The sequence below is a fragment of the Tamandua tetradactyla genome, chromosome 20 (genome assembly GCF_023851605.1).
Source record: "Tamandua tetradactyla isolate mTamTet1 chromosome 20, mTamTet1.pri, whole genome shotgun sequence".
NCBI classification, from domain to species: Eukaryota; Metazoa; Chordata; class Mammalia; order Pilosa; family Myrmecophagidae; genus Tamandua; species Tamandua tetradactyla.
In genome coordinates, this window is record NC_135346.1 from 57927884 (window position 1) to 57953616 (window position 25733).

Sequence of the window (25733 nt, forward strand, 5' to 3'; positions counted from 1 at the left end):
TATGGGCCACCTTTTCTTCCTTACTGTTCCCCAAAGTTGAGCAGGGCAGCTGAGAGCCATTCTTTTCATCTTGCTTTGCAGCCTGGGCCCATCTTCTCATTTCCCCAAGTATCCAAGCATGTTGAAAGTAGAAAAAATAAAAAAGCCCCCCAAGAGACAGACACCCTCAGGATCAGTGGAGCTGGAGCCCTGTGTGTGTGCTGCTTCTTCCTACCCTGGGTTCAACACCAGAGCTACTAACACTGCTCGTGGACTTGGCTGTTTTGGCTTCAGGGAAGGCATGCCAGGAACTGAGGTCAAATTCAAGTTTGTAAACAAAGAGAAGGTGATAAGATCTCGTGGCTCCCAAAAGGAGAGTAGAAGAGGCCTCTCCCGCCAAAGGGGAAGATCTTTTCTTCTCTCCAGTTGCCTTTCAGTCCCTTTACCTGGTCTAGACCAAGTTGTCCTGAAAAATGAGGAAGGAGATGCCCTCAGCCTACCTGTTTGCAATAAGAAGAGAAAAGCCAGCCCTCTTGGGAGGCTTGAGCACCCAAATGTTTCCTGTGTAGCCCTGCCAAGCCTTCCAATGGCCTCCCAGGCCAGCCTTGGCCAGAATAAGCTAAATGGAGAGTCTGGAATCTGTAGCTTCCAGTGTGTGCTTGGGCCAGAACACCTGCTGCAACATGAGAAGAAGGCATCCAAGCAGAAGAAGGCATCCAACTAGATGGATAGAGGAAGTCAAGCAGAAAGGGAAGACGTCAAGGAGCCAACCATTCAGCTCTGGCCAGACCTCTTCTAGCCCAGTTCTGGTCCAAAACCTCCCCCAACTCTCCCAGGTGACCATTCCTGACAAGTGTGAGGAAAACCAGTTTATTGTGAACGAGGAAGAAAGGCAGGGTGGCATCCTCATTTCCCATCCAGCCAGAGAGGTGGGATGCCTCAAGAAGTGTAAGAAAAAACATTTGCTTCCTGATGTGGGGAAGAAGTTAGGGCCTCAGCTGAGGAACCATTCACCACCCTGCTTGAAAAAGCAGGCCAGAAGTCTAAAACCAAAGACCAAGGGCTTGAATTCTCACTGGCGTGTGCCAGACCCTCTAGACACCACAGGTCAGAAACCCAGCTCAGATGTCAGACAGTTCTTTAACATTGACCACAAGAATGTCTGCCATGTCATTTGCACTCTCTGTTATGCCAGTATCAGACCTGGCAAAATTAAGGGGCAATTCCAAACCTCGAAACTTGTCTCTCACTTGGCAAGTAAGCACCGGCTGGAGTGGGAAAGGTGGCAAACAACAGCCAGTCAAGGGAAGAAGGTGAGAGGGGCTGAGGAGAAAAAGCAGAAGGGTTTGCCCACAGATACCTTCAGCATTGCCCCTGGTGGGCTCCCATCACCAAGATATGGCTCAGATGCCTTCTTGTTTGAAGATTGTGAGGGGGAGCTGGCCCTGGGCAGGCAGAAGCTGTTGTTTATGGTCCCATCATCCCTGACCACTGCCGCCAGAGATAAACCTGTTCCCTGTGTGGAAGTGAGGGAAGACTTGGGTGGTATATATGCCTCCAACCAACCCTGAGCACAGACCTGGAACCACAGCATTGCAGAATTGCTCTGCAGCATGGCCTTGCCGCTCTCCTTTGTTTCATCGCAGCCTTTCAGGAGATTTATGGCCCAGGTCGACCCCTGCTACCATCTTCCCTCACCAGCCTTTTTCTCAGATAAAGCCTTACCTCTGCTTCATGAGGCTATGGGTGAGCAGGTGCTTCAGGAGATGCAGTGGGCTGAAGGAAACCAAGTTCACTTCACCACATTCACGTCAACCCAGGACTAAGCAGTAGATTACATGGTGATCACTGCCCATTGGGGGGTGATAAAGCCAGGCATCAGGCAGGTGACATCAGGGAGCCTGAGGAAACAAGCTGTGCTCTGGGTCCAAGCCCTACCCTTGGAGAGAACACCAGAGGACAGGCAGCTGGAGCTGGCAGAACAGATCAGCCTGTGGCTCAGCCATAGCTCCCTGAGGCCAGGCTTCCTGGTATCAGGTGGCTGGCCCAACCTGGAGTGGACAGTGAAGAGAGAGGGCTATACCCACATCCCTTGTTTTGCCCACTTCCTCGACAACTTAGTGAGGAACTTTCTGTGTCACCATCACAGTGCCCAGATTATCGTGGACACAGCCAGGGCGATCTGTAGCCATTTCCAAGGTTCTGCAGAGGCCCGGAGGCTCCTCACCCAGCTCCAGCATCAGTGTGGCCTCCCAGCCCATCAGCCATTTCAGGAAGTCTCAGACCACTGGATTTCAGCCTACCATCTGATGGAGTGGCTAGTGGAGCAGCAGCAACCTCTTCAAGAGTACGAGAAAAAACACCAGCTGGGGAAGGCTGGGACAACCTTGTCTTCCATGTTTTGGAGTCTGACAGACAGTCTGGTCAAGCTCCTCCAGCCCTTTCAGATGGTGGTCCTGGAGGCAAGCTCAGCCCTGGCTTCTCTAAGCCAGGTGCTGCCCCAGCTGCACTACCTACATATCTTCTTGGAGCAGGTTCACGGGCACTTTGTGGAGCAGAGTGCCAGGGAGAGGAGTGCAGCTATCCGACTGGCTGAAGGCTTGGCCCTGCAGTTCTCCACAGACCATCACATCAATGAGTTTTTCCACCGGGAGGAATTTGTGCTGGCTACCTTGCTGGACCCCCGTTTCAAGGGGAAGATTGAGGCTATCCTACCCTTGGGGGCTGATATTGATCACTGGAAACAAGTACTAGTATACAAGGTGAAGGAGATTATGGTATCTGAATACTCTTTGCCTGCCTTGTCATCCTTGCATTCCCAGAATGTGCAGAACCCCAAGGATATCCACATGGCTCCATCCCTGCATGGTAGAATAGCCAAGAGCCCCAGGACTGAGGGGAAGGAACCATTAGAGAAGAGAAGCTCTGGATCTTTCCCACTAGTCCAGAAGGAAAAGAGCCTGTTGGAACAGCTGGAGAGTGTGGGACTGCTGGCATCAGAGAAGAGTGGAGCCTCACTCTCCATGGAGAACCACTTTGCTAGCATCATAGTCAAGAAGTACCTGCGTGAGAATGAGACAGTTGGAGCCCAGGAGGATCCCCTAGTTTACTGGGAGAAGAAGTGTGAAGTCTGGCCAGCCCTAGCAAGATTGGCCATCCTGTATCTATCCTGCCCACCCACAGGAGCCTTCTCTGAAAGTATCTTTGCCTCCCTGAACAGTCCCACCATTGTAGAACAAAATTCTCCTCTCAAAGCAGAGACCATTGAGCATCTTCTCTTCCTAAAGACCAACCTGGAGAATTTCCCCAACTATACTCCACCTCCCCTTGTCTTCTCTAGTAATGATCTGGCTGAGGCGGAGAAGCAGACCATTTAGTCTGTTGGGTCTGTTTGGATGGGCAGACTGCGGGACAGGAGCAGATAGTGGTGATCCTGTCACATAGATTCCTAGAATCTCAGGAACTTTGAAGAACAACTAAAAGTCCAGTGTTCTTAAAATCTACCCTTAAAAACCTCTGCAGTAGATCCTGAAACCTAGAGGGGCCATTCTCTCCAGAACATCAGTTAATTCCATCTCTCTACCCCCATTTTTTTGACAGCCCCTTTCCCTTCCAACATAAAAAAGTTAGAATGGCCATAGCCCAAATACCCCTAAAGAGTGGTATAGAAAGATCAAAGGTGATGATGGAGTTATACAGAAAAGGTAGGGTTTAGCAAATGAATATGACTGCTGAATCATTAAATTGATATTTCTTTTAGTCTCCAGTATCTTAGAGCAGCTAGAAGGAAAAACCTAAAATTGTGAAATTTAACCCATTTCAGAGGAAAGTCTGAGATCTGTTCTATAACTAATTGTTGTGATGTGCTTTGAAATTTATTGCTTCTTTGTATATGTTTTTTACAAAAAAAGAATTAAGAAGTCAATTGTGATGATAAAAAAATATTTATTCCTTCCAGCCTCCTATGTTCTGGAGCAGCTAGAAGGAAAATTCTGAGATGACGGTATAGTACCCATGACAAACTCTGAAATCTGTCCTGTAACTACTTGTTGAAGAGTGCTTTGAAAACTGTTGCTTTTATCCTTCTTTGCTTTGTCTATAGGTTATATTACACACACAAAAAAAAAGTTAAAAAAAAAAAAAAAAAAGAGACTGAGAGAACCTTCTAGACCAAAAGGGGAAAGAGTAAAATGAGACAAAGTATCAATGGCTGAGAGATTCCAAACAGAGTCGAGAGGTTATCCTGGAGGTTATTCTTATGCATTAAGTAGATATCACCTTGTTGTTCAAGATGTAGTGGAGAGGCTGGAGGGAATTGCCTGAAAATGTAGTGCTGTGTTCCAGTAGCCATGTTTCTTGATGATGATTGAACAATGATATAGCTTTCACAATGAGACTCTGTGAATGTGAAAACCTTATGTCTGATGCTCCTTTTAGCTACTATATCAACAGAAGAGTAGAACATATGGAATAAAAATAAATAATAGGGGGAACAAATGTTAAAATAAATTCAGTTTGAAATAGTGGTAAATGAAAGCGAGGGGTAAGGGGTATGGTACATATAGTTTTTTTTCTCTATTATCATTTTATTTCTTTTTCTGTTGTCTTTTTATTTCTTTTTCTAAATCGATACAAATGTACTAAGAAATGATGAATATGCAACTATGTGATGATATTAAGAATTACTGATTATATATGTAGAATGGAAGGATTTCTAAATGTTTTGTTTGTTATTTTTTTTTAATTAATAAAAAAAAAGTTAAAAAAAAAAAAAAAAGACCATTTCCTGGGTGGGAAACAGTGGCACAGTGGCAGAGTTCCTGCCTGCCATGCTGGAGACCCGGGTTCAATTCCTGGTGCCTGCCCATGTAAAAAAAGACCACCTCCTATCTGAAGTTTAATTTTCTTTTTTATTGAAAGCAGAACTTTTCAGACCCTTAAAAGATGTGTTGTGAATTTCCAGGAGGGGAATTTGGTGTTCAGTGTTTTATGGTCCTATAACCCCAGATCCTTTGCCTGTAGAGCAAAACTCTAGCAATATGTTTATGGACCTTGGGCCTAAAGGAGAAGAACATCTCCTTGGTTCTACTACCCCAATGCCATGCACAGGACTTGGGAAAGTTTGTTAAATTTTCTAAGCCTTTTCAATACTTTATTGCAAAATGAGGAAGTTGAATTATAAATCTCTAAAGTCCTCATTCTGTCTTTGCTCTTTGAAGTGAAAATTAGAAAAATTCCAAATATTTTATTCTCAATTGAGTAAAAATTTTACTTTTGAAATTCTCTTGGTATTTATGAAAACTTTTTGTTTGCTAACATGTATTTGAGTAATAATCAGAGATATTTGGCAAGAAAAGAAACTGATCTTTGGAATAGTCAGTTCTAGGTTTCAGTATCAGCTCCACTACTTGTCATTATCTAGATGTTAGACAGTATACATAACCTCTTGGATATTAGGTTATGTGGACAATGTTTAAAGATTTTAGAAAAATAAGCAAAGGTTGATTGTTAAGGTGAGGTGTAGGATTCATTCATTTATTCATTTAAACATTTCTTACAGTATGTCAGGCACTGCACTGGGTCTTGGAGATAAAGAGATAAATAGATTCTGTTCCCAGAAGAAATTTCCTTTTGAAAGAGTTAGGATCTGTTGAGTGCTAAAGAAATTAATCTGGGAGGAACTTGAAGCCTGTGACTACAGTTATTAAGTAACATTCCCTCTACTACTCTTTCACCTGTCTTCTAGAAATGCTGACAGGCAAACATTATGTTTTTGCTGAGTTTTGAAAGAATTGGTAACAAGGCTAATGCTATGTCTCCAGCCAAACCTGCAGTTTGGCTGAACAAAGCTGACATTACATAACTCACATTGGCACTGAAATGGGAGTGAATGTTGACTTGAGACATATCTAGCTTTGACTCAGATTGAAACCAGCCCTATCCAGTGTAAACTAGAATAGTTCTTTCGAAAGGCATTTTGGCAATATGTATCAAGAACTTAAAAATATACATATTCCTTCATACAAAATTTTAACTGAATCCTAAGAGAAAAAATTCTAAATACAGAGAAGTTTTATAAACAGAAATTGTTTATCAAAGTGCTTTCTTTTTTTGGCATGGACACGCACTGGAAATCGAACCTGGGTCCCCAGCATGGCAGGCCAAAATTCTTCCACTGAGACTAAATGTACAAATTTAAAAAATGTTTTTGCATGAGGAAGAACAAAGGAATGTCAGTACTGCAGGGTGCTGAAAATAGATGGTAATTAATATCTTAAAATTTTACCTTATGTGTGCGACTAAAGCAAAAAATGTTTATTTGGTACAAAGTTTATATTTTGACTAGTGCATTTCCTAATATAGCTTATGTAGACAGCTTAATTGAACATGATAAGTACATGGAACCTTGAGTAGGACATGAGATTTTGTTGGTTTGTCCAGACAGATGCCCCGATAAATCCCAGAGTGATTTGAACAGTGAATAAAAAAGTATTTAAAAAGCCCCCTTCGGGGAATGGTGATAAAGAGGGAAAATTTAGCTTCCCCAAATTGAATCTTGATATTCTCACAAGCAGTGCAGACAATCAAAGCTGTAGGCTGAGCCCCCAATCTTGGGGTTTGTTCATATGAAACTTAACCCCACAAAGGATAGGTCAAGCCTACTTAAAATTAGGCCTAAGAGTCACCCCCAAGAGAACCTCTTTTATTGCTCAGATGTGGCCTCTCTCTCCAGCCAACACAACAAGCAAGCTCACCACCCTCCCCCTGTCTACGTGAGACATGACTCCCAGGGGTGTGGACCCTCCTGGCAACATGGGACAGAAATCCTGAAATGAGCTGAGATTCAGCATCAAGGGATTGAGAGAATCCCTAGAATGAACTGAGACTCAGCATCAGGGGATTGAAAAAACCTTCTCAACCAAAAGGGGGAAGAGTGAAATAAGACTAAATAAGTGTCAATGGCTGAGGGATTCCAAACAAAGTCGAGAGGTTATCCTGAAGGTTATTCTTACGCATTAAATAGATATCACCTTGTTGGTCAAGATGTAGTGGAGAGGCTGAAGGGAACTGCCTGAAAATGTGGAGCTGTGTTTCCAGTAACCGTGTTTCTTGAAGATGATTGTATAATGATATAGCTTTCACACTGTGACTGTGTGATTGTGAAAACCTTTTGTCTGATGCTCCTTTTATCTATCTTATCAACAGACGAGTAAAACATATGGAATAAAGATGAATAATAGGGGAAACAAATGTTAAAATAAATTTAGAGTGAAATGCTGGTGATTGCCGGGGGAGGGGTGGGGGTATGGTATGTATGAATTTTTTTCTGTTTTCTTTTTATTTTTTTTTCTGAATAGATGCAAATGTTCCAAGAAATGATCATGATGATGAATTTGCAACTATGTGATGATATTGTGAATTACTGATAATATATGTAGAACGGAATGATCAAAAATTACGAATGTTTGCGTTTGGTGTTTTTTGGTATTTAAAAAAAGTTGTTTTTTTGTTTTTTTTTTAAAGATGAAAAAAACTTTTATTGGATCTCAGGGAAATGATAGACCAAACAAAGCATACAAACCTAAGACTGATCAGTGTCCCAGAATGGAAGAGAGAAGTAAAGGGCTAGGAAGAGTAGTCAAGGATATAATGGGGGGAAACTTACCAACCCTGATAAAGGACATAAATATTTAAGTCAAAGAAGCCCAATGAACTCCAAAAAGAATAAACCCCAATTTCTGGTGGTCCTTACAACTATTGAGAAGAAAAGCATTTACCAGAGCAATAGCTGCACGGTACTAGGGGATGTATTGCTTTGCTCAAGCAATGACATCCCATCTGAAACAGCAGCTACAATTGGAATTAGCACCGGGTTGAGCTTACGTTGAACCACTGTCATCCTCCAAGACCCATCTGTTTTCTGCACAGGCAAAATATGAGAATGGAATTTGGATGTAGTGGGAATCACCAGCCCTGTATCCTTCAAGTCCCTAAGAGTGGCAGTCATCTCTGCAATCCCTTCAGGAATCCAGGATTAATTGTGAGTCACGCTTTTCTAGGTAGGGCAGTTCTAGTTGCTTCCACTTCACCTTTCCCACCATAACAGCCCTCACTGCACCAGTCAGAGAGCCAATGTGGCGTTTCAGGCAGTTGCTCAGTAATTTTATTCCAATTATGCATCCTGGAACAGGGGAAATAACTACAGAATGGGTCTGGGGGTCCACTGGACCCACTGTGAGGCAGACCTGAGCTAAAACTCCATTGATCACCTGGACCCCTGAGCCCCAACTCCGACTGGTGGACCAGAGTGACGTTTTGGGTGACCTGGAATTAATGTCACTTCTGAACCAGTGTCTAATAATCCCCGAAAGAGCTGATCATTTCCTTTTCCCCAGTGTGCCGTTACCCTGGGCCAAGGCCATCAGTCTCCTTGGGGAAGCCTTGGAGGAAGATTAATAGTATCAATTTCTGACAGTGTAACAGGTTTCTCCCCCAAAGAGACCTGGCCTCCCCTTCATCAAGGGGCTCAAGGTCTATAAATTGTCTCAAGTCTGGAAATTGACTAAGGGGCTGTGACCCTTAGTCATAATTTGGCTGTGACCAAATTATGTTTTGGTAATTCATGCTAGACTTCTGTTCACTTGACCTGGAATGCTTTTTTAAAAAAAAGTTTTTTAATTCTGCCACTGAGCCACCATTTCCCGCCCTAAAGTACATTTTTAATAGTGCTGATTGGAAGTAGTTGGTACATCCATATATAAACTGTTGTAGCCAGTTGTAATATTATATAACCATTAAAGTGGTTGTGAATGCTAGTGCATAAGAGAATAGTCTCAACAGAGAAAAGAAAATAGAGATGGTTCCCCAAACCTTGACTGTATGCAGTGATTTGGGAAGTGGGCTGTTTTGGGAAGAGTAGGGTGGCGAGGTTGGTTCCCAAGGAAGGAGAGGAAATACGGAAGAGCCCTGGATGAAGCAGGAAAGGCAGAGATGAATGAATTCTCCTCAAGATGCTTACAGTCTAGAAGCAAAGTAACCAGTTTCTGGCATTTAAGAAAAAAAAAAGTTTGAAAGGAAGGTTGAATCACAACCCTTAACTTTTTGTTTGGGGAATGGGAACTGGCAGGAAATACATAATGTAAACCAATTATGTTAATTAGTAGTTGGAACCACAGAGAATTCTCCCCTACCTTCCATCTTTCTCTGGTATTTAATTTTATTTTTTAGGTATAGTAGGTTTAAAAGAAAAACTGAGAAAGAAAAAAAATCCAAGTAACCATCCCTATCTGGGTTATGGATGCAACTATTTTCAGTCAGTGCCATTTGAGTTCAGCATAATTATTGCTTTGACCTTGTGGATAGAGCACTAGAGGTCATACTGCTGGCTAGTATCGAGGTCAGGCAATCCATTCCCACAAGGTGCCTTTAGCACTATGTATGATATAATAAATAAAAATGTTTTCGTCTTTGCATTCATTGTGGTTGCAGTCTGGTTCCACTTTTTTCCCCTATTCTTTATAAACACTTTCCTTTTATCATGAACAAAGTTTTTCTCACAAATATAAGCAAAATTATTTCAATAGTTTTCCTCATTCTTAGTAAATAACACAGTCATCCCATTTGCCCAGTCTGTGAGTCCACCTTAATTTTTCTCTTCCTCATCCCCATGTATTTAATCTATCATCCTGTCCTTTTGGTCCTGCCTCCAAAATATAGCTCAAATGTGTCTGCTTCTTTCCCTTTTGACTACTACCATCCTATTTTAAGTTACCTTTCTCTTTCCCTTGAACTTCTAAATAGTCTCCTTGTTGGTTCTCTTCCATGCCCTCTACAATTAAAATCCTCACACTGCAGTCAGAGTGGCTATGTTTTTTCCTTAAGCTTTTTATTTTGAAATAATTTCAAACTTATTAGCAGTTGGAGAAATAACAAAACCCTTACAGAAAATTCCAGCATACCCCTCCACCCCAAGATACCCAGATTCACCAATTTTAACATTTTGCTGCATTTACTGTATTATTCTATCTTATGTATTTTCTAAACATTTGAGAGTAGGTTGTGTATATCATGCTCCTTGAACATAGAACATGTCCACGTACGTTTCCTAAGGAAAAAAATTTACTATACAACCAGAGTTATCAAGTTCAAGAACATTAACATTGATATAAAGCTTAAAGTCTGTATTGCAATTTTTTCATGTTTCAATGCCCTTTTGGACCTTTTCTCCTCCATAGTTAGATCCAGTTCAGGATCATGTATTTCATTTGTCGTCACTTTAGTTGCTCTTTTTTTTTTAATTGTGAGAACATATTCAAAATAAACTTTCCCATCTAAACCCCTCCAAACATACCATTGAGATTAGTCACATTCACAGTATTGTTCTACCCTCACCATCCATTGCCAGAAATTTCCCATCACCCCAAATAGAAACCCTTTATCCATTATGCTTTAACTCCCCAATCCTCTTTCCCCTTTTTCATCTCTGGTAACCTGTACTCTACTTTCTGTATGCATTTGTATAATCTTGTTGTTTTATATGAGTGGAATCATATGCTCTCTGTGCCTTTGTGTCTGGCTTATTTCACGCAACATAATGTCTTCAAGGTTCATCCATGTTGTCACATGTATCAGAACTTCATTCCTTTTTTATGGTTGAATAATATTCCATTGTATATATTGCTACATTTTGTTTATCCGTTCATCTGCTGATGGACATTTGTATTACTTCTACCTTTGGGCTATTGTGAACAGAGCTGCTGTGAATATTGGTGTACAAATATCTGTCTGAATCCCTGCTTTCAGTTCTTTTGGGTTCATACCTAAAAGTGCAATTGCTGAGTCATAGAATAATTTTGTTTAACTTTGTGAGGAGTTGCAAACTTCTCCATAGTGGCTGTACTTTTCATCAGTGGTGTACTAGGGTTCCTGTTTCTCCACATCTTCTTCAGCATTGTTATTTTTGCTTCGTAATAGTCGTTCTAGTGGGTGTGAGGTGGTATCCGTTTTGATTTTCATTTCCTAATGGCTAATGATGTTGAGCATCTTTTCATGTGCTTGTTGCCCATTTGTATATCTTCTTTGGAGGAATGTCTATTCAAGTCCTTTGCCCATTGTTTAACTGGATTGTTTATCTTTTTGTTGCTGAGTTGTCCATTAGTGCCTTATTTTATTACTAAAATTGCTCAAGCTTCAGTCACTTGGTTAGGTCCTTGATCTCTTTGACATACCACCATCATTGTGGGGTTCTGTTTTATTTTGTCTTTTTGAACACTTCTTTACTTGTGGTACTAAAAGATGCTCCAGACTTTATGCCTCAGTCCTAGAATTCTTTTAGAAGGCCGTTTCTCCAAGAAGAACTGGTTCCTTTTATTGCAAATGATGGTAGAAACCAAGTTCTGGTACTATGCATGCTTGTTGCTGGCATGTTCTTGCTCCAAGACCCTCTCAGCTGACAGAGTAAGGATACTTCTGTGTATATAATAATCTAAACATTTCTGCAGTTATCCATCTGATCTATAATAAGCCAAAGATAAATTGATAACTGATGTCTCCAACTCTATCCCATTACCACATGGGTTACTCTAGTCTTCTACTTTGGTTTTCTTTAACCCCTGACTCCAGCAGTGAGAAACTTGGCTCCTGCTGTACATTAAGTATTTACTTAACTGTTCATTTCTAGTCTATGTATATAGTGGTTTCAGAATTGCTATCACGGACCCTGTAGGAAACAATTTTTATCAACTAAAGGACAGTCCTTATGTGCAATTCCTTTTGCACTCACTCATTTCCAGTTACTTAATTCGGTACCTTTCTTCTTTACTCTTAGTTGAGGTAGTATCATATATTTATATATTTGTAATACAATTAGATTCTTTAAACACAGTATTTGTTCCTTTCTGGGACCTCCTAAATGATTTTTCAAATTTACATACATTAAGGTTTACTCTGCTGTGGAATTCTGTAGGTTTTGACAAATGCATAGGGTCCAATTCCCATCTGTCTCTTGAGTTTCTGCACTTGTCCTCCTTCTAAATGAAATATTCTTCCTACAGAACTTCACATAGTTGGCCCCTTATCCATTTTTCAATAGATAAATAGATAATAAGTGGTAACTTGTATGTAACAAAAAAATCCTATTTTAACCACTTTTATGTGTACAACTCAGTGTTATGATGTTCACAGTATTGTACCACCATTACCACTGTCCTTTACCAAAACTGTTTCATGACCCCGAACGGGACTTCTGTATCCATTAAGCAATAACTTCCTATAGCCCACCGTCATTAATCTGTAATCTACTTTCTGTCTCTGAATTTGCCTATTCTAGATACTTCATAAAAGTTGACTCATACAATAGTCAATCTTTTGTGTTTGGCTGATTTCACTCTACATGCTGTCTTCACAGTCCATCCATGTTGTTGCGTATATCAAAACTTCATTCCTTTTTTGGGGGGGGGAGCAGTACATGGTCCAGGAATTGAACTCGGGTCTCCCTCCTGGAAGGCAAGCATTCTACCACTGAACTACCATGTACCCCTAGAACTTCATTCCCATTTATACCTGAATAATACTCTGTTTTATGGATATACCGCATTTTGTTTTTATTCATCTGTTGATGGACACTTGGGCTGCCTCTACCTTTTGACTCTTGTGAAGAATATTTGATCCCCTATCTTTTATTCATATCTCTGCTGAAATGCTGTCTCCTTAGGCCTTCTTAGAGCAACTAATCTAAAGGAATCCCGTATCTTAAATTTTGTTCATTTATTTACTTACTGTGTGTGTTAGAGGTGGTTATTATTTTGGTTAGTCTCCATCTACTAGGATACAAACTTAATGAGTTCAGGTACTACCTGTATCCTGAAGATCTAAAATACTAGGTGAATGAATATTTATTGTATATGAATAGCTAATCTTGTCCTAGGTGTGTCCAGCATTGTTTATCCCTAGTGCATGCTTTTAATATTCACCAGTAGTGATTAAAAGCAGGTTTGTTCAGTTAAACTTCCTGTTTATCCTGCTTTACTTATTAGAAGAGTGTTTTGCTTTCAAATTAGGGTAAGCATTTCAGTCTGTTGAAGATGTGTAATTACTCTGATTGTTCTCTCCTACAATGTGTATAACCCTTATTTTTAATAAAGGACTTACTTAGAATTGTATGTTAACATTATGGATTTCCCTCACTGGTTGTAGATTAGAATCAGCCAAGGTTTACCAAAAAAAAACCACTGATTCCTGGGCTCCATTACTTAACTTAACTCAAGGGAAACTCTGCAAATTTGTATATTTGACAGTCAGCCTGGCATCTAGTCAGAACATTTGGAGTCTAAAAACCCTTGTGTATTAATGTACAATGAGACTTTGTCAAACATCTAGAGGATTTCAACTTGTAGCTCTGATTACTGAAGATTATACATAAAGGTCTCTTTAACTTGGAATAACTTCCTGTAAATATTTTAGCCCTTATTCCTTAACTAGTAACTGGGGAGCATTTTAGATGAATCACAGACATTTCTCTCAGGATATCTCTCTAAGAGGGCTATAGAATGAATATAGAATTATAATAGAAGATAGATAATAATAGGTGAGTAAGAGGTAGAAAATGATTTTGGTCTTTAAAGAAGGAGTTGTGGTCATTTGCACCCTGAGAAGTGGTAAGAGTACAACTCAAATCTTAAAGAGAATGTGTATAAAGCAGGAGGTGCCCAGGGCATCCCAGTCCTCTGCAGTGACTATAGTATAGGAAATTGGGAGTGGGGAGTGGGGGGAGGGTACAGGCCAGAATGCAACAGCCAAAATGGGAAGGTACTGAAATGGTGAGGAACTAAAATTCAGACTCTTCAAGCTATCAAAGCTCTTAACAGAGCTCTAGGAAATGTGACACAAATCAGTGATGCTTGAGATAGTTTTGGGTGGTATTAGTGTTCATGGCATCAAATAATATTGATTCATGTAGTGGAGAGGGGTTTATTTCCTCCTCACTTCTTCTTCAGTCATTCTGATTGTCTCCTTAAGGAGTTGGTAAACTATATAACCCATGGGTCAAATCCAGTGCATTTTTTTTTCTTGCCCACCTGCTTAGAATGATTTTTTACATGTTTAAATGATTTTTTTAAAAAAATCAAAAGAAGCATGTTTTTTGAGCTGGTGAAAATTATATAATACTCAGATTTCAACTTCTATATTTCTAAAGTTTTTTTGAAATATGGTCACAGTCATTCATTTTTGTATTGCCTATGGTTGTTTTCACACCACAAAGTTATAATAGTTATGACAGAGACTGTATAGCCCATTAATTATTTGCTGTCTGACCTTCTACAACGGGAAATTTGACTATATCTGGTTATTAGATGAGATGGAAATTTAGTGAAATGGAAAAGTGAATATCGTTGACGGAGAAACGGCAGTTTATAGAACAATATCTGGACAATGTCATTGTAGTTTTAAAAGATATGCACATACTCATGTACACAGAAATATCCAGAAGGATATTTGGTGATCTCTGGGTGGTATACTGTGAAATTTTATTTTTTAAATTCTTGTCTATATTTTCTAATTTTAACATTGCATATATACCAATTCTGTAATACTTTTGTTTATTTTTTCCTCCTCAGTGTGACTATAGGGGGATAACACAAAGGAGTTTTTTGGTGGGTGATTGAGCTATTCTATATTCTCAGTGGGGTGGTGGTTAGATGAATCTAAACATACATTAAAATTCATAGACTTCTACAACATTTAAAAAGTTTATTTTACTGAATGATAATTTTAAAAATAAAATTAGAACAACAAAAAAATAGGTCACCTATAGAGTAAAGGATAAGGAAAACTGATTTGTCTATATACATCAATATTATTTAACATTTGTGTAATATCTTTAACATTTAAAAAGCTTTCATTAGTAGAGTTTACAAACTACTTATCTAATTTCAAAATACAATTTTTGAAAGAATTATATTTTGAAAGAATCCACACTTCAGTTTTATTTATTTATTTAATTAATTTTTTTGTTTTTTAAGCTCTGGGAAGGATATCCTGTCTAGCGTGAACTTCTGATGTTGTACAGAGTTAAATAGAACCAGTCCATGGTTACAGGGTACAAAATCAGGGCAAGAACCTCAGTCTCCTTACTATTAGTCTAGTGCTATCAGATTCTTGCCAGGTAGAGATCATTTTCTTTTTCCTAATTCTGGTTGTTGAGAGAAGTTTCTTAAGGATAGATAGAGACTATACTGATTCATCTTTATAGTCCTTGGACATAGTAATACACAGAATAAGCATATGATAAACATTTGTTGAATAAAAGGATGGATGAATAGATTTAGCTTTTTATTGGACCTTGAAAGAAGGCTGGGTTATAGCTATATGGAGACTCTGTACCTGAAATGTACACTTGAACAGTTAGATTTGTTGCATACTGAGCATCTGAAAGGAAATACTGAGAATGTAAGTTAGAAAGCTAAGTTGCACTAGATTATGGAAACCCTTGAATGCCAGGGTCAGGATTTTGCAATTTGTTATCCAGTCAAATGAATAGTTTTAAACAGATGAGTAACTCAGACGAGAAAAAATAATAACAAATTTGAAAAAGATTCAGAAGGAGGAAGAGAAATTATCATTCACTTGTGGAGTTATGAAAGCATCAATAAAGCTACTGACAGTGAAAATGGAAATGCAGTCACACATTTGAGATAGAAAATGAACTGTTGGAACTTGATCAATAAAATAGAAAGTTCAAGGGATAGATTAATTCAAAGATGAGGCTGAGGTTTCAAATATCATCTTTGCCTAGATGTTTTGGAGAACGGTGATGTTGTTAACAGATAGGGTGGTTTTAAATGATGAATTTGAGATACTGGTGGCACATCTACATGGGAATCTTGAACAGGTAGTATACCTATTCAAGTTGCTAAACATAAGAAGAGATGCCAGATCCAGAGATTAAATTAGGATTCATCTTTGTAGAAAAGGGTAGTTGAAGCCTGAGGATTGAATGAGATTGCCAGAGAGGGGTGTAGAAGGTTGTAATTCAGGGATTTTATGTCTTTAGGAAAATTTACATTTAGAGAGTTGGAAAAGGAAAGCCAGAGAAGGAGCTTTGGTCAGAGACAAGGTGAAAACTGGGAACAATCCAAAGTTTCAAGGTGTTCATAAGCATTGTATTCATAAGTTTTCTACGAGGGATAAAAATACTCACAAGCGTACTGTTGATTTTTCCCTAAGTAACTTCTTGTTTATCCTTTTCAGGACCTGACTGGCATAGAATCTATGGACCAATGTCGCCATACCTTGGAACAGCATAACTGGAACATAGAGGTATAGTAAGATTCATTCTTAGTTTATTTTACCCTGGTTTGAGAAATAATTAAAGACATGTTTTTCCATATCTTAGGAATCGTTCCCCTCCGCATATATGTTTTTTATAATTACAACTCTTTAATTTTAAAAAATAAAGGTGTGGGTTTTCCATCCAGGCTGCTTTCCCAGCTGCATCCTAGCATGGCTGCCCCAAGGGCTGTAGGCCAGTCAACCACCATGCCCTTGCTTTCTTGACAGCCCCCAGCTTCTGTGCTCTCCTTATTTTCCCCAGGCCAGTCCAGCAGACAAGTTTGCCAAGGCCTATTTGAGTCAAGTCCAACATGGCCATTAAGGGATTTGACAGGAGAACACTTCAAGCTGATGTGACAGCTGCTTTCCCCATCATCAGAGAAACTCAATCAGGGCTGAGTTAGTCCTTGGAAAGGAGAAGCTCAACGTTATGAAGTTATATGCTTACAGAGGGGATGCAGTGACTGTGTATATTAGTGGTGGTAACCCCATCCTATGAACTGGAGAAAAATCTGTATCCAACAGTATATACCTTGTGGTCCTATTCTGATCTTCCGTCAGCCTTCACAACATGGCCTCTGGTACTTGAGGAGCTGGTGAGGGGAGCAGATTTGATGCTGCCCAGACTAGTGGTGCCTCCCTGCTGGTCTGCCTTGGTACATTTGCCTTGGTGGGGAACAGAGCCCCTGTTGCAATTGGAGTTGCTGCCATGTCCACAGCTGAGGTGCTGACTTCAGACCTGAAGGCAAGGAGTTTTTCCATGCTCCACACTTACCAGGACCACTTGTGGTGATCTGGAGACAAGTCCTCTCCACTCTCCATTGCTCCACTCGCCTGGGATCCCCCAGATCTCAGTGAAGTGAAGGGTTCCAACCAGGTGGACCCCACTATCAGGGAAACGTGAGGCACACCAGATGTGTGAGAAGTCCCTGTCAGAAGCCTCAGAAGACACAAGTATTAGAGGCCTAAACCAGGACACCCTGGACAGCAAGACCCCTCAAGGACAAATGGACAATCTGTTGCTGCTGCCTTGAAGGACCACAACTGGACATAAAGAAGTCAAGCTTCAAAAAGCTCTAAGTTCCTGCAGCATAAGCAATGGAACAGATTATACAGGTGAAGGAGCTGAGCAAAGGGGTGGAGAGTATTGTGGCAGTGGACTGTAGGTACCCAAGAAGGACATCTTTCATCATTCCCAAGCCCTCTCTGACTTCCCAGACTACCCAGGAGGGTGATGGTGACAGCTTTATCACCTTCTAGATGTGAAATCCCTCTACTGTGTCCCAGCCAACATGACTCTGCTGTTCCAGGAGTCTGGCCACAAGAAGGGAAGCATTCTTTTTTTTTTTTTTTTTTTTTTAACTTTTTAAAAAAAATTACAGGAAAGAAACACAAGCATTCTTAATATGTGATCATTCCATTCTACATTTATAATCAGTAATTCACAGTATCATCACATAGTTGCATATTCATCATCATGGTCATTTCTTAGAACATTTGCATCAATTCAGAAAAAGAAATAAAAAGACAATAGAAAAATAAAATGAAAACAGAAAAAAAAATTATACATACCATACCCCTTACTCCTCCCTTTCATTGATCACTAGCATTTCAAACTGAATTTATTTTAACATTTTTCCCCCTATTATTTATTTTTATTCCATATGTTCTACTCATTTGTTGACAAGGTAGATAAAAGGAGCATCAGACACAAGGTTTTCGCAATCACACAGTCACATTGTGAAAGCTATATCATTATACAATCATCATTAAGAAACATGGCTACTGGAACACAGCTCCACAATATCAGGCAGTTACCTCCAGCCTCTCCATTTCCTCTTGGATAACAAGGTGATATCTACTTAATGCGTAAGAATAACCTCCAGAATAACCTCTCGACTCTGTTTGGAATCTCTCAGCCATTGACATTTTGTCTCATTTCACTCTTCCCACTTTTGGTCGAGAGGGTTTTCTCAATCCCTTGATGCAGAGTCTCAGCTCATTCTAGGATTTCTGTCCCACGTTGCCAGGAAGGTCCATACCCCTGAGAGTCATGTCCCACGTAGACAGGGGGAGGGTGGTGAGTCTGCTTGCTGTGTTGGCTGGAGAGAGAGGTCACATCTAAGCAACAAAAGAGGTTCTCTTGGGGGTGACTCTTAGGCCTAATTTTAAGTAGGCTTGACCTATGCTTTGTTGGATAAAGTTTTATATGAACAAACCCCAAGACTGGGGGCTCAGCCTAAAGTTTTGGTTGTCCACACTGCTTGTGAGAATATCAAGAATTCAACTTGGGGAGGATGAATTTTCCCCCATTCTCACCATTCCCCCAAGGGGACTTTGCAAATACTTTTCTACTCACTGATCAAATCACTCTGGGATTCATCGGGGCATCACTCTGGACAAACCAACAAAATCTCATGTCCTACCCAAGATTCCAAGTATTTATGGTGTTCAGTTAAACTGTCCACATAAGTTATATTAGGAAATGCACTAGTCAAATAAAAATTTGTACCAAATAAACATTTTTTGCTTTAGTCTCACATGTAAGTTGAAATTTTAAAATATTAATTACCATCTGTTTTCAACACCCTGCAATACTGACATTCCTTTGTTCTTCCTCATGCAAAAACATTTTTAAAATTTGTACATTTAGTCACTGTCATTATATACTCTAGGCAATCCTAGATTATACCATCTCAATCTTTCTCATCTATCTTTCTCTCTGATTTCATTTGTGCCCCCTACCCTCCTCCCTCTATTATTCTCACATTCAGCTTCATTCAGTGTTTTAATGATTGTATTACAGTTAGGTAGTGTTGTGCTGTCCATTTCTGAGTTTTTATATTCAGTCCTGTTGCACAATCTGTATCACTTCAGCTCCAATTACCCAATATCTTTCCCTGTTTCTATCTCCTGATGGTCTCTGTTACCAACGAAATTCTCCAAGTTTATTCACTAATGTCGGTTCATATCAGTGAGACCATACAGTATTTGTCCTTTTGTTTCTGGCTAATCTCACTCAGCATAAGGTCCTTAAGGTCCATCCATGTTGTTACATATTTCATAACTTTATTCTTACAGTTGCATAATATTCCATCGTATGTATATACCACAGTTTGTTTAGCCACCCATCTGTTGATGGACATTTTGGCTGTTTCCATCCCTTGGTAATTGTAAATAATGCTTCTGTAAACATTGGTGTGCAAATGTCCGTTTGTGTCCTTGCCCTCATGTCCTTTGAGTAGAGACAGCAGATAGATGGGTCCCGTTCCCTAATCCATTCTGCTGGTCCATGTCCCCCAGTTGGGAAACTTAATCCATCAACATTCGGTGTTCATACTGCCCAGGCAGTACCCTCCTCTACCATTTTGCCTTTTGGCTTTTATATGTCCTTCTAATTTTCCTTCTTTTTACCTTTACTCATGGTCTTCCTTTCTACACTCTTCTCCACACCTCTCTTCTGTCTTCATATCTGTCTCTAGTGTTCCCTTTAGTATTTCTTGCAGAGCTGGTCTCTTGGTCACAAATTCTCTCAGTGATTTTTTTTCTGAAAATGTTTTAATTTCTCCCTGATTTTTGAAGGACAATTTTGCTGGATATAGAATTCTTGGTTGACAGTTTTTCTCTTTTAATAATTTAAATGTATCATCCCACTGTCTTCTCACCTCCATGGTTTCTGCTGAGAAGGGAAGCATTCTTAAGGGCCGTGAGGTCCAAACCATCATTAATGACACCAAGAAAAATGACCTGGTTAATGCAGACAACCAAAACCTTGTGAAGCTGGATCCTGTCCTTTGTGACTGCATCTTAGAGAAAAATGAACAGCACACAGTCTTCCATGGGATAGTCTCCTGACCAGATGTTTGGAAAAATTGCAGCCTGCTTATCAAGACCTTTCCTGGACAAGAGCCCATTGTGAAGAATGGAAAAATCTGTCCAGTTGATATCACCCTAGCACAGAGAGCTTCTAATAAAAAGGTGACTGTGGTCCGGAACTTGGAGACCTGTGGTCTGGACCCCTGCTTGGTGGCTGCAACCTACAGTGCTGAATCGGGATTAAAAAAAGTGGCTGCCTCCACCAGATAGATCAGGATTAAAACACGATTTTTCTAGAGTAGATAATCCTTTCAAACCAACCCATTCCACCCTCTGGACCCTAAAAAGACATATTATTCCTATATAATATGGGAATACATTCCCATATTACATTCACTCAAAATACATTTACTCCATCATAGTATCGCAAAGCCTTAAACCATTTCAGGAAAAATACAAATACAATACAAAGTGAGAAATAGTACCAAATCTCATCAAAGTCACCTAAGGCATGGTCTGTCCTAAGGCAAAATTCTCTGACTCTAGACCTGTAAAACTCAGAACAAGTTATCTGCTGCCAAAATACAAAGGAGGGACAGTCATTGGATACATATTCCCATTTCCATAGGGAGGAATTGGAACACAAGGGTCACCAGACCCCAACAGTTTGAGAAACCTACAGGGCAATCTCCATTAGATTTCAGAGTCTGAGAGTCATTTATCTTCAGGGCTTTAGAAAGCAGCAGTCCCACCCTTTCCAAGGGCCTACACAGTGGCCCGCCTCTCCAAATGCAACCTTGGGGAACACTGAGGAGACCACCTTTTTCTCAGCTCCACCCTCTCCAAACATTGGGGCCACATCGATGCTTTCTAGGGCACATAATCCTTTCAAACTGGCATGTAAAGATTTGAATGTTCCCTTTTCCTCAAGAAACTGTGCTTCCTCACAGTCCCTGAACCACACTGTATGTTCAGTAGCCAGCAAAAGTTCTTCCCATACAGCTGTGATTTGATTCTTCTACAGCATGTTGTAAGAGAACTCTGTGAGCCGTGTACAGCACAAGTTCTGGGATGGCAAGCCCATGACACCTGTCCTGGTTCAGGCTCTCAGGCCACTGCCAGTTAGATTGGCACAGACATACATGAACCCAGTAATGTGCTCCCTCTGTTTTTGGGACCAGGAACTTGTGCTGGGAGTGTGGTCTGGCTCCATGCAGAGCCAGTGAGTAGATTTGAGGAGGGGCCAGCAAGGGTGCTGTAAGGATTTTCCTACCATTTCTCAGTTCCTTTTTTATTGGTTTGACTCTCACCCTATTACTGCAACCCTTTAACTGTTTTCTGGAGCTTTCATAAAGATGGTTCTGTCAGGTTTGTTTTGTTTTGCTTCGTTTTATTGAGAAGTCTTCACAATCAATCCATATATGGTATACAATCATTGGCTCACAGTATTGTCACATAGTTTTGTAGTCATCACTATGATCATTTTTAGAGCATTTGTATCACTCCAGAAAAGAAATAAAAGGGAAAAAGAAAAGACTCATACATCCCATACCCCTTACCCTCCCTCTCATTGACTACTAGTATTTCGATCATCCAATTTTTTACCTTTTATCTCCCCCATTATTTATTTATTTTTTATCCTTATTTTTTTACTTATCTGTCCATACCCTGGATAAAAGGAGCATCAGACACAAGGTTTTCACAATCACGTGGTCACATTGTAAAAGCTATATAGTTATACAATCCTCTTCAAGAATCAAGGCAACTGGGTCTGATGCTCCTTTTATCTACCGTATGGACAGAAGAGTAAAAAGCATGAACAAAAAATCAACAAATAATAGGGAGAACAAAGATTAAAATAAATTAGTATAAATGAAACAAAGGTTAAAATAAATTACTAGTGGTCAGTGAGAGGGAATGATATGTATGAGTTTTTTCTTTTTTCTTTTGCTGGAGAGATGCAGATGTTCAAAAATGATCGTGATGATGAATACCCTGCTGTGTAATGATACTGTGAGGCATTGATTGTACAACATGTATAGAATGTTTGTATGTCAAGAATGTTTGTATGTTTGTTTAAGGTTTACAATAAAAAATATTTTTTAAAAAAATCAAGGCTACTGGAATGCAGCTCAACAGTTTCAGGTACTTAACCTGTAGCCACCCCAATACACCATAACTAAAAAGGGATATCAATATAATGCATAAGAATAACCTCTCACTCTGTTTGAAATCTCTCAGCCAGCCACTGAAACTTCATTTCATTTCATTTCTTTTCCCCCTTTTGATCAAGAAGGCTTTCTCAATCCCATGATGCTGGGTCCCAACTCATCCCAGGAGTCCTGTCCCACATTGCCAGGGAGATTTACACCCCTGGGAGTCATGTCCCATGTAAGGAGGAAGCAGTGAGTTTACCTGCTGAGTAGACTTAGAAAGTCTGCCAAGTTTTGTCACTTAAAAGCTTTTGTGGGAAGACAAAGCACTAGATCATCTCATTCCTCGAGCTTGATGATATACCCCAGGACCAATTTTTTTTTTGTTTTTTTTTTTTCAATCTACTCAATTTATTTTAACATTTGTTCCTGGGGACTAAGTTTTTTATTGAATGTCAGCTGTCTGGCATTACTTGAGTATCAAAATGCTAGGGGTTGTGTTAGGATCTGCATACATTCATCTCATTAAGCTTTCAAATTAATCCTAAGAAATATTGTTTCTGCATTTTCTATGTGGAGAGACTGAGGCTCATAAGCCCAAATAACTTCTCTGAGTGGGGAGTTATAAAATCTTAGTTTCTCTATGCCAGAACCCTCCATCAAATACCATCCCATCTGGGCTACTGCTTTGCACAACTCCAAGGGCACCATCCACACTGTGTTCTATGTGGACAACTTTCCTTAGGTTGCACACTGAAGCACCTTGTACCCCAGGCACCCTAAATAGCATATACCATCTTAATAAAGCCTTATGCTTGTTGCATACATTTAGCTTCCAGACAGTTTCTTTCTCTCCCCTCCTGTTTATGAATTCTAGAGCTTTCATTGTACATTGCTTCCCACTACAGCAGAGGTATTAATATTTAAGTTAAATTTATTAAAACACTGTGAAGATACACTCCTCAGGTGACCTTTTGGTATATTGATGTCCTTCCTCCAAAACCAAGCAGTAATTACTTCAGCTCTTCTGGGTTAATTTGGAGCATCACTGAAACTCTTGTTGCATTTTTTTTCCTTCTCAGGCTGCTGTACAGGACAGATTGAATGAGCAAGAGGGTGTACCAAGTGTTTTCAACCCACCTCCATCCCGACCCCTGCAGGTTAATACAGCAGACCACAGAATCTACAGCTATGTTGTCTCAAGACCACAACCAAGGGCAAGTTATTTTGCAGCTGAAATTTACCTCCTTTTTATTTTATAAATACATTCTCTTGGCCATATTGATATTTGTATGATAGGAGCTGAAGAAATTTCAAAATATAAACCTGTTAGCTGAACCTCTTTTTTCTATCTTTTGGCAATTATTAGGGGAGTATTTTCTGCACCTTGTTTTGAGTACATAGTAGACTTACTTACACATTTAAAAATTATGCTACATGTTTAGTAGCTCTCCCACTTTGAAGGTAGAGTCTGTTTATTGAGTTTTTTGTTGCTTCAGTTTACTTAATTTTTAAACTCCTAAGTAGTATTTGGAATCTTTCTTGGGAACTTGAAGCCATCTTTGAAATTAGTTTTGAAGGGTTAGCAGCAAGGTGGCAGTTCATTTACATTCAACGGATATTTAAGAGTGCTCCAATATACCTGGTGTTTTGTTGCTGGGCATCCAAAGATAATTTAGAGTCATTTCTCCCCTATAGATTGCTTGCAGTCTAGTTAGGAAAGTCAGATGTATATGTATAGGTAATGAACTCCCAAAAACTTCTTGGAATTTCTCTTTCTTATCCTTGGGATTATACTTACCTCCTGTATTTGTATTTAAGGCCAAGAAAGCAGCCCCTTTAACTTTGCAGCAGTTTACCCCATTACAGTACTTTTTAGGGAGCCCTTAACAATGTTTTGAAGAATGGAATTTCTAAGTAGTTGTGTTAGGTATTCTGAGGTAGTACAGGTGCCTACAACAGTTATGCATCTCAAGGAGAAGTTCTGTTGGTATCCGATGTTTGAGACTTGTTTGGGGCTTGGCTTGGTGTCACGGCCCTAATGTCAGCCTGGCCATGGACACAGAGAGGGTCCCAAGTTAACTCAATATGATGTATAAGAAAGTACTCCAAAAGCTAAAATAATAATAAACATTATTACTAAATATGAGCTGCTGTAATGGTAATTTATATTATAGTTTATGTAATTATTATTTCTATGCAAATATCCAAGGTAATAATAATGGTTATATTATTTTCAAATATACCATATTTTGATGCAAAAATCTAAATCTAAAAGGAACGAATAAATATTTCTCATTTGGAGAGGTAAAACTTGCAATTGAATTTGTATATATATATATTTTTTATTGCAATATTTTCATACACATAACAGCCCATCCAAAGTATATAATCAGTGGCTCACAATATCATCACATAGTTGTATATTCACCATGTGACACTTGCAATTGAATTTAACAACTGATGTACGTTGCTGTGGGAAATATGTTAAAGCAGATTTAACACAAAAATAAAATATGTGGGAAAAAATATGTAGTATAAAACAAAATGAGCTCAAATGCAGTTGGTCTGTAAGAAGGCTAAGGTGGCCAAGGAGAGGGAACCATATTGCAGAAGGAGAAATAATGTGAAAGGATGAAAAAAAGTATAAAGTTCTGAACGTGCCATTTTGTAATGTACTAGGAATATGAAAATTAGAAAGATGTCTAACTTTGTTTTTGGAATTTTAGGGGCTGCTTGGATGGGGTTATTACTTGATAATGCTTCCATTCCGGTTTACCTATTACACGATACTTGATATATTTAGGTACGTATCTTTTTGTATGTTTGTATTAGTAGCAACAGCATAGTTTAAACTATCCTGTTGGAGCTTAAATTTAGATCAGAATAAGGTTTATGCTCTATCAATTTTAACTTGTCAGTTTGTCTTCAGATTGAATGCTCTTCCTGGGCACTCTTTAAATTGGATATGAAAATATTTTAAATTGTTCAGGTGTAATGATAGGTGTTGTGAAATGGAATTGTTTTGCATTGCAAAGTCTTGCCTATCATTTTCAAGAATCAGTCTACTTACATTTATGAGTACCCCCCCACCTTGTTTGTTACCTCTATATTCCCTCGTTAATCTTCATACCCTGTCCTTTTTAACCACCATTGTCTCTTAGCTTCACACTCCTTATAACTTTTACCCTAAACTACTTTTACTCCATCTGACTACTTAGAAACCCAACAAATTCTCTTGCTCTGAGAGTACCCACTTTTCCTGAGATTCCTCCTACACCACTTTCATCTCTACATATGCCTGTACATTCCCTCTGCCCTGGCAACTCAGGTTGCTGATACTGGTACCCTTTCATATATACAGCATTTGCTTCATACCATCACCTTTCTTATAGCTTCCTTCATTCACCATTCAAAGAGCTCATTGGAAGCTAAAGTAGGTCCAAGGCTAGAAAA

General features: G+C 39.5%; 1 protein-coding gene and 1 pseudogene across 3 annotated transcripts in view; both read left to right on the forward strand.

Moving 5' to 3' along the window:
• The window catches only part of FAF2 (Fas associated factor family member 2), a 100620-nt gene that overhangs the window by 55566 nt on the left and 19321 nt on the right, over positions 1-25733 (forward strand). For all 3 annotated transcript variants that reach the window (XM_077137709.1, XM_077137711.1, XM_077137710.1), the window contains 3 exons: positions 16228-16296; positions 23360-23494; positions 25007-25083. In XM_077137709.1, coding sequence (XP_076993824.1) covers positions 16228-16296; positions 23360-23494; positions 25007-25083 — 281 coding nt within the window. The remainder of the gene's footprint in view (positions 1-16227; positions 16297-23359; positions 23495-25006; positions 25084-25733) is intronic.
• Positions 16480-19624, forward strand: LOC143664743 (eukaryotic translation initiation factor 2D pseudogene; annotated as a pseudogene).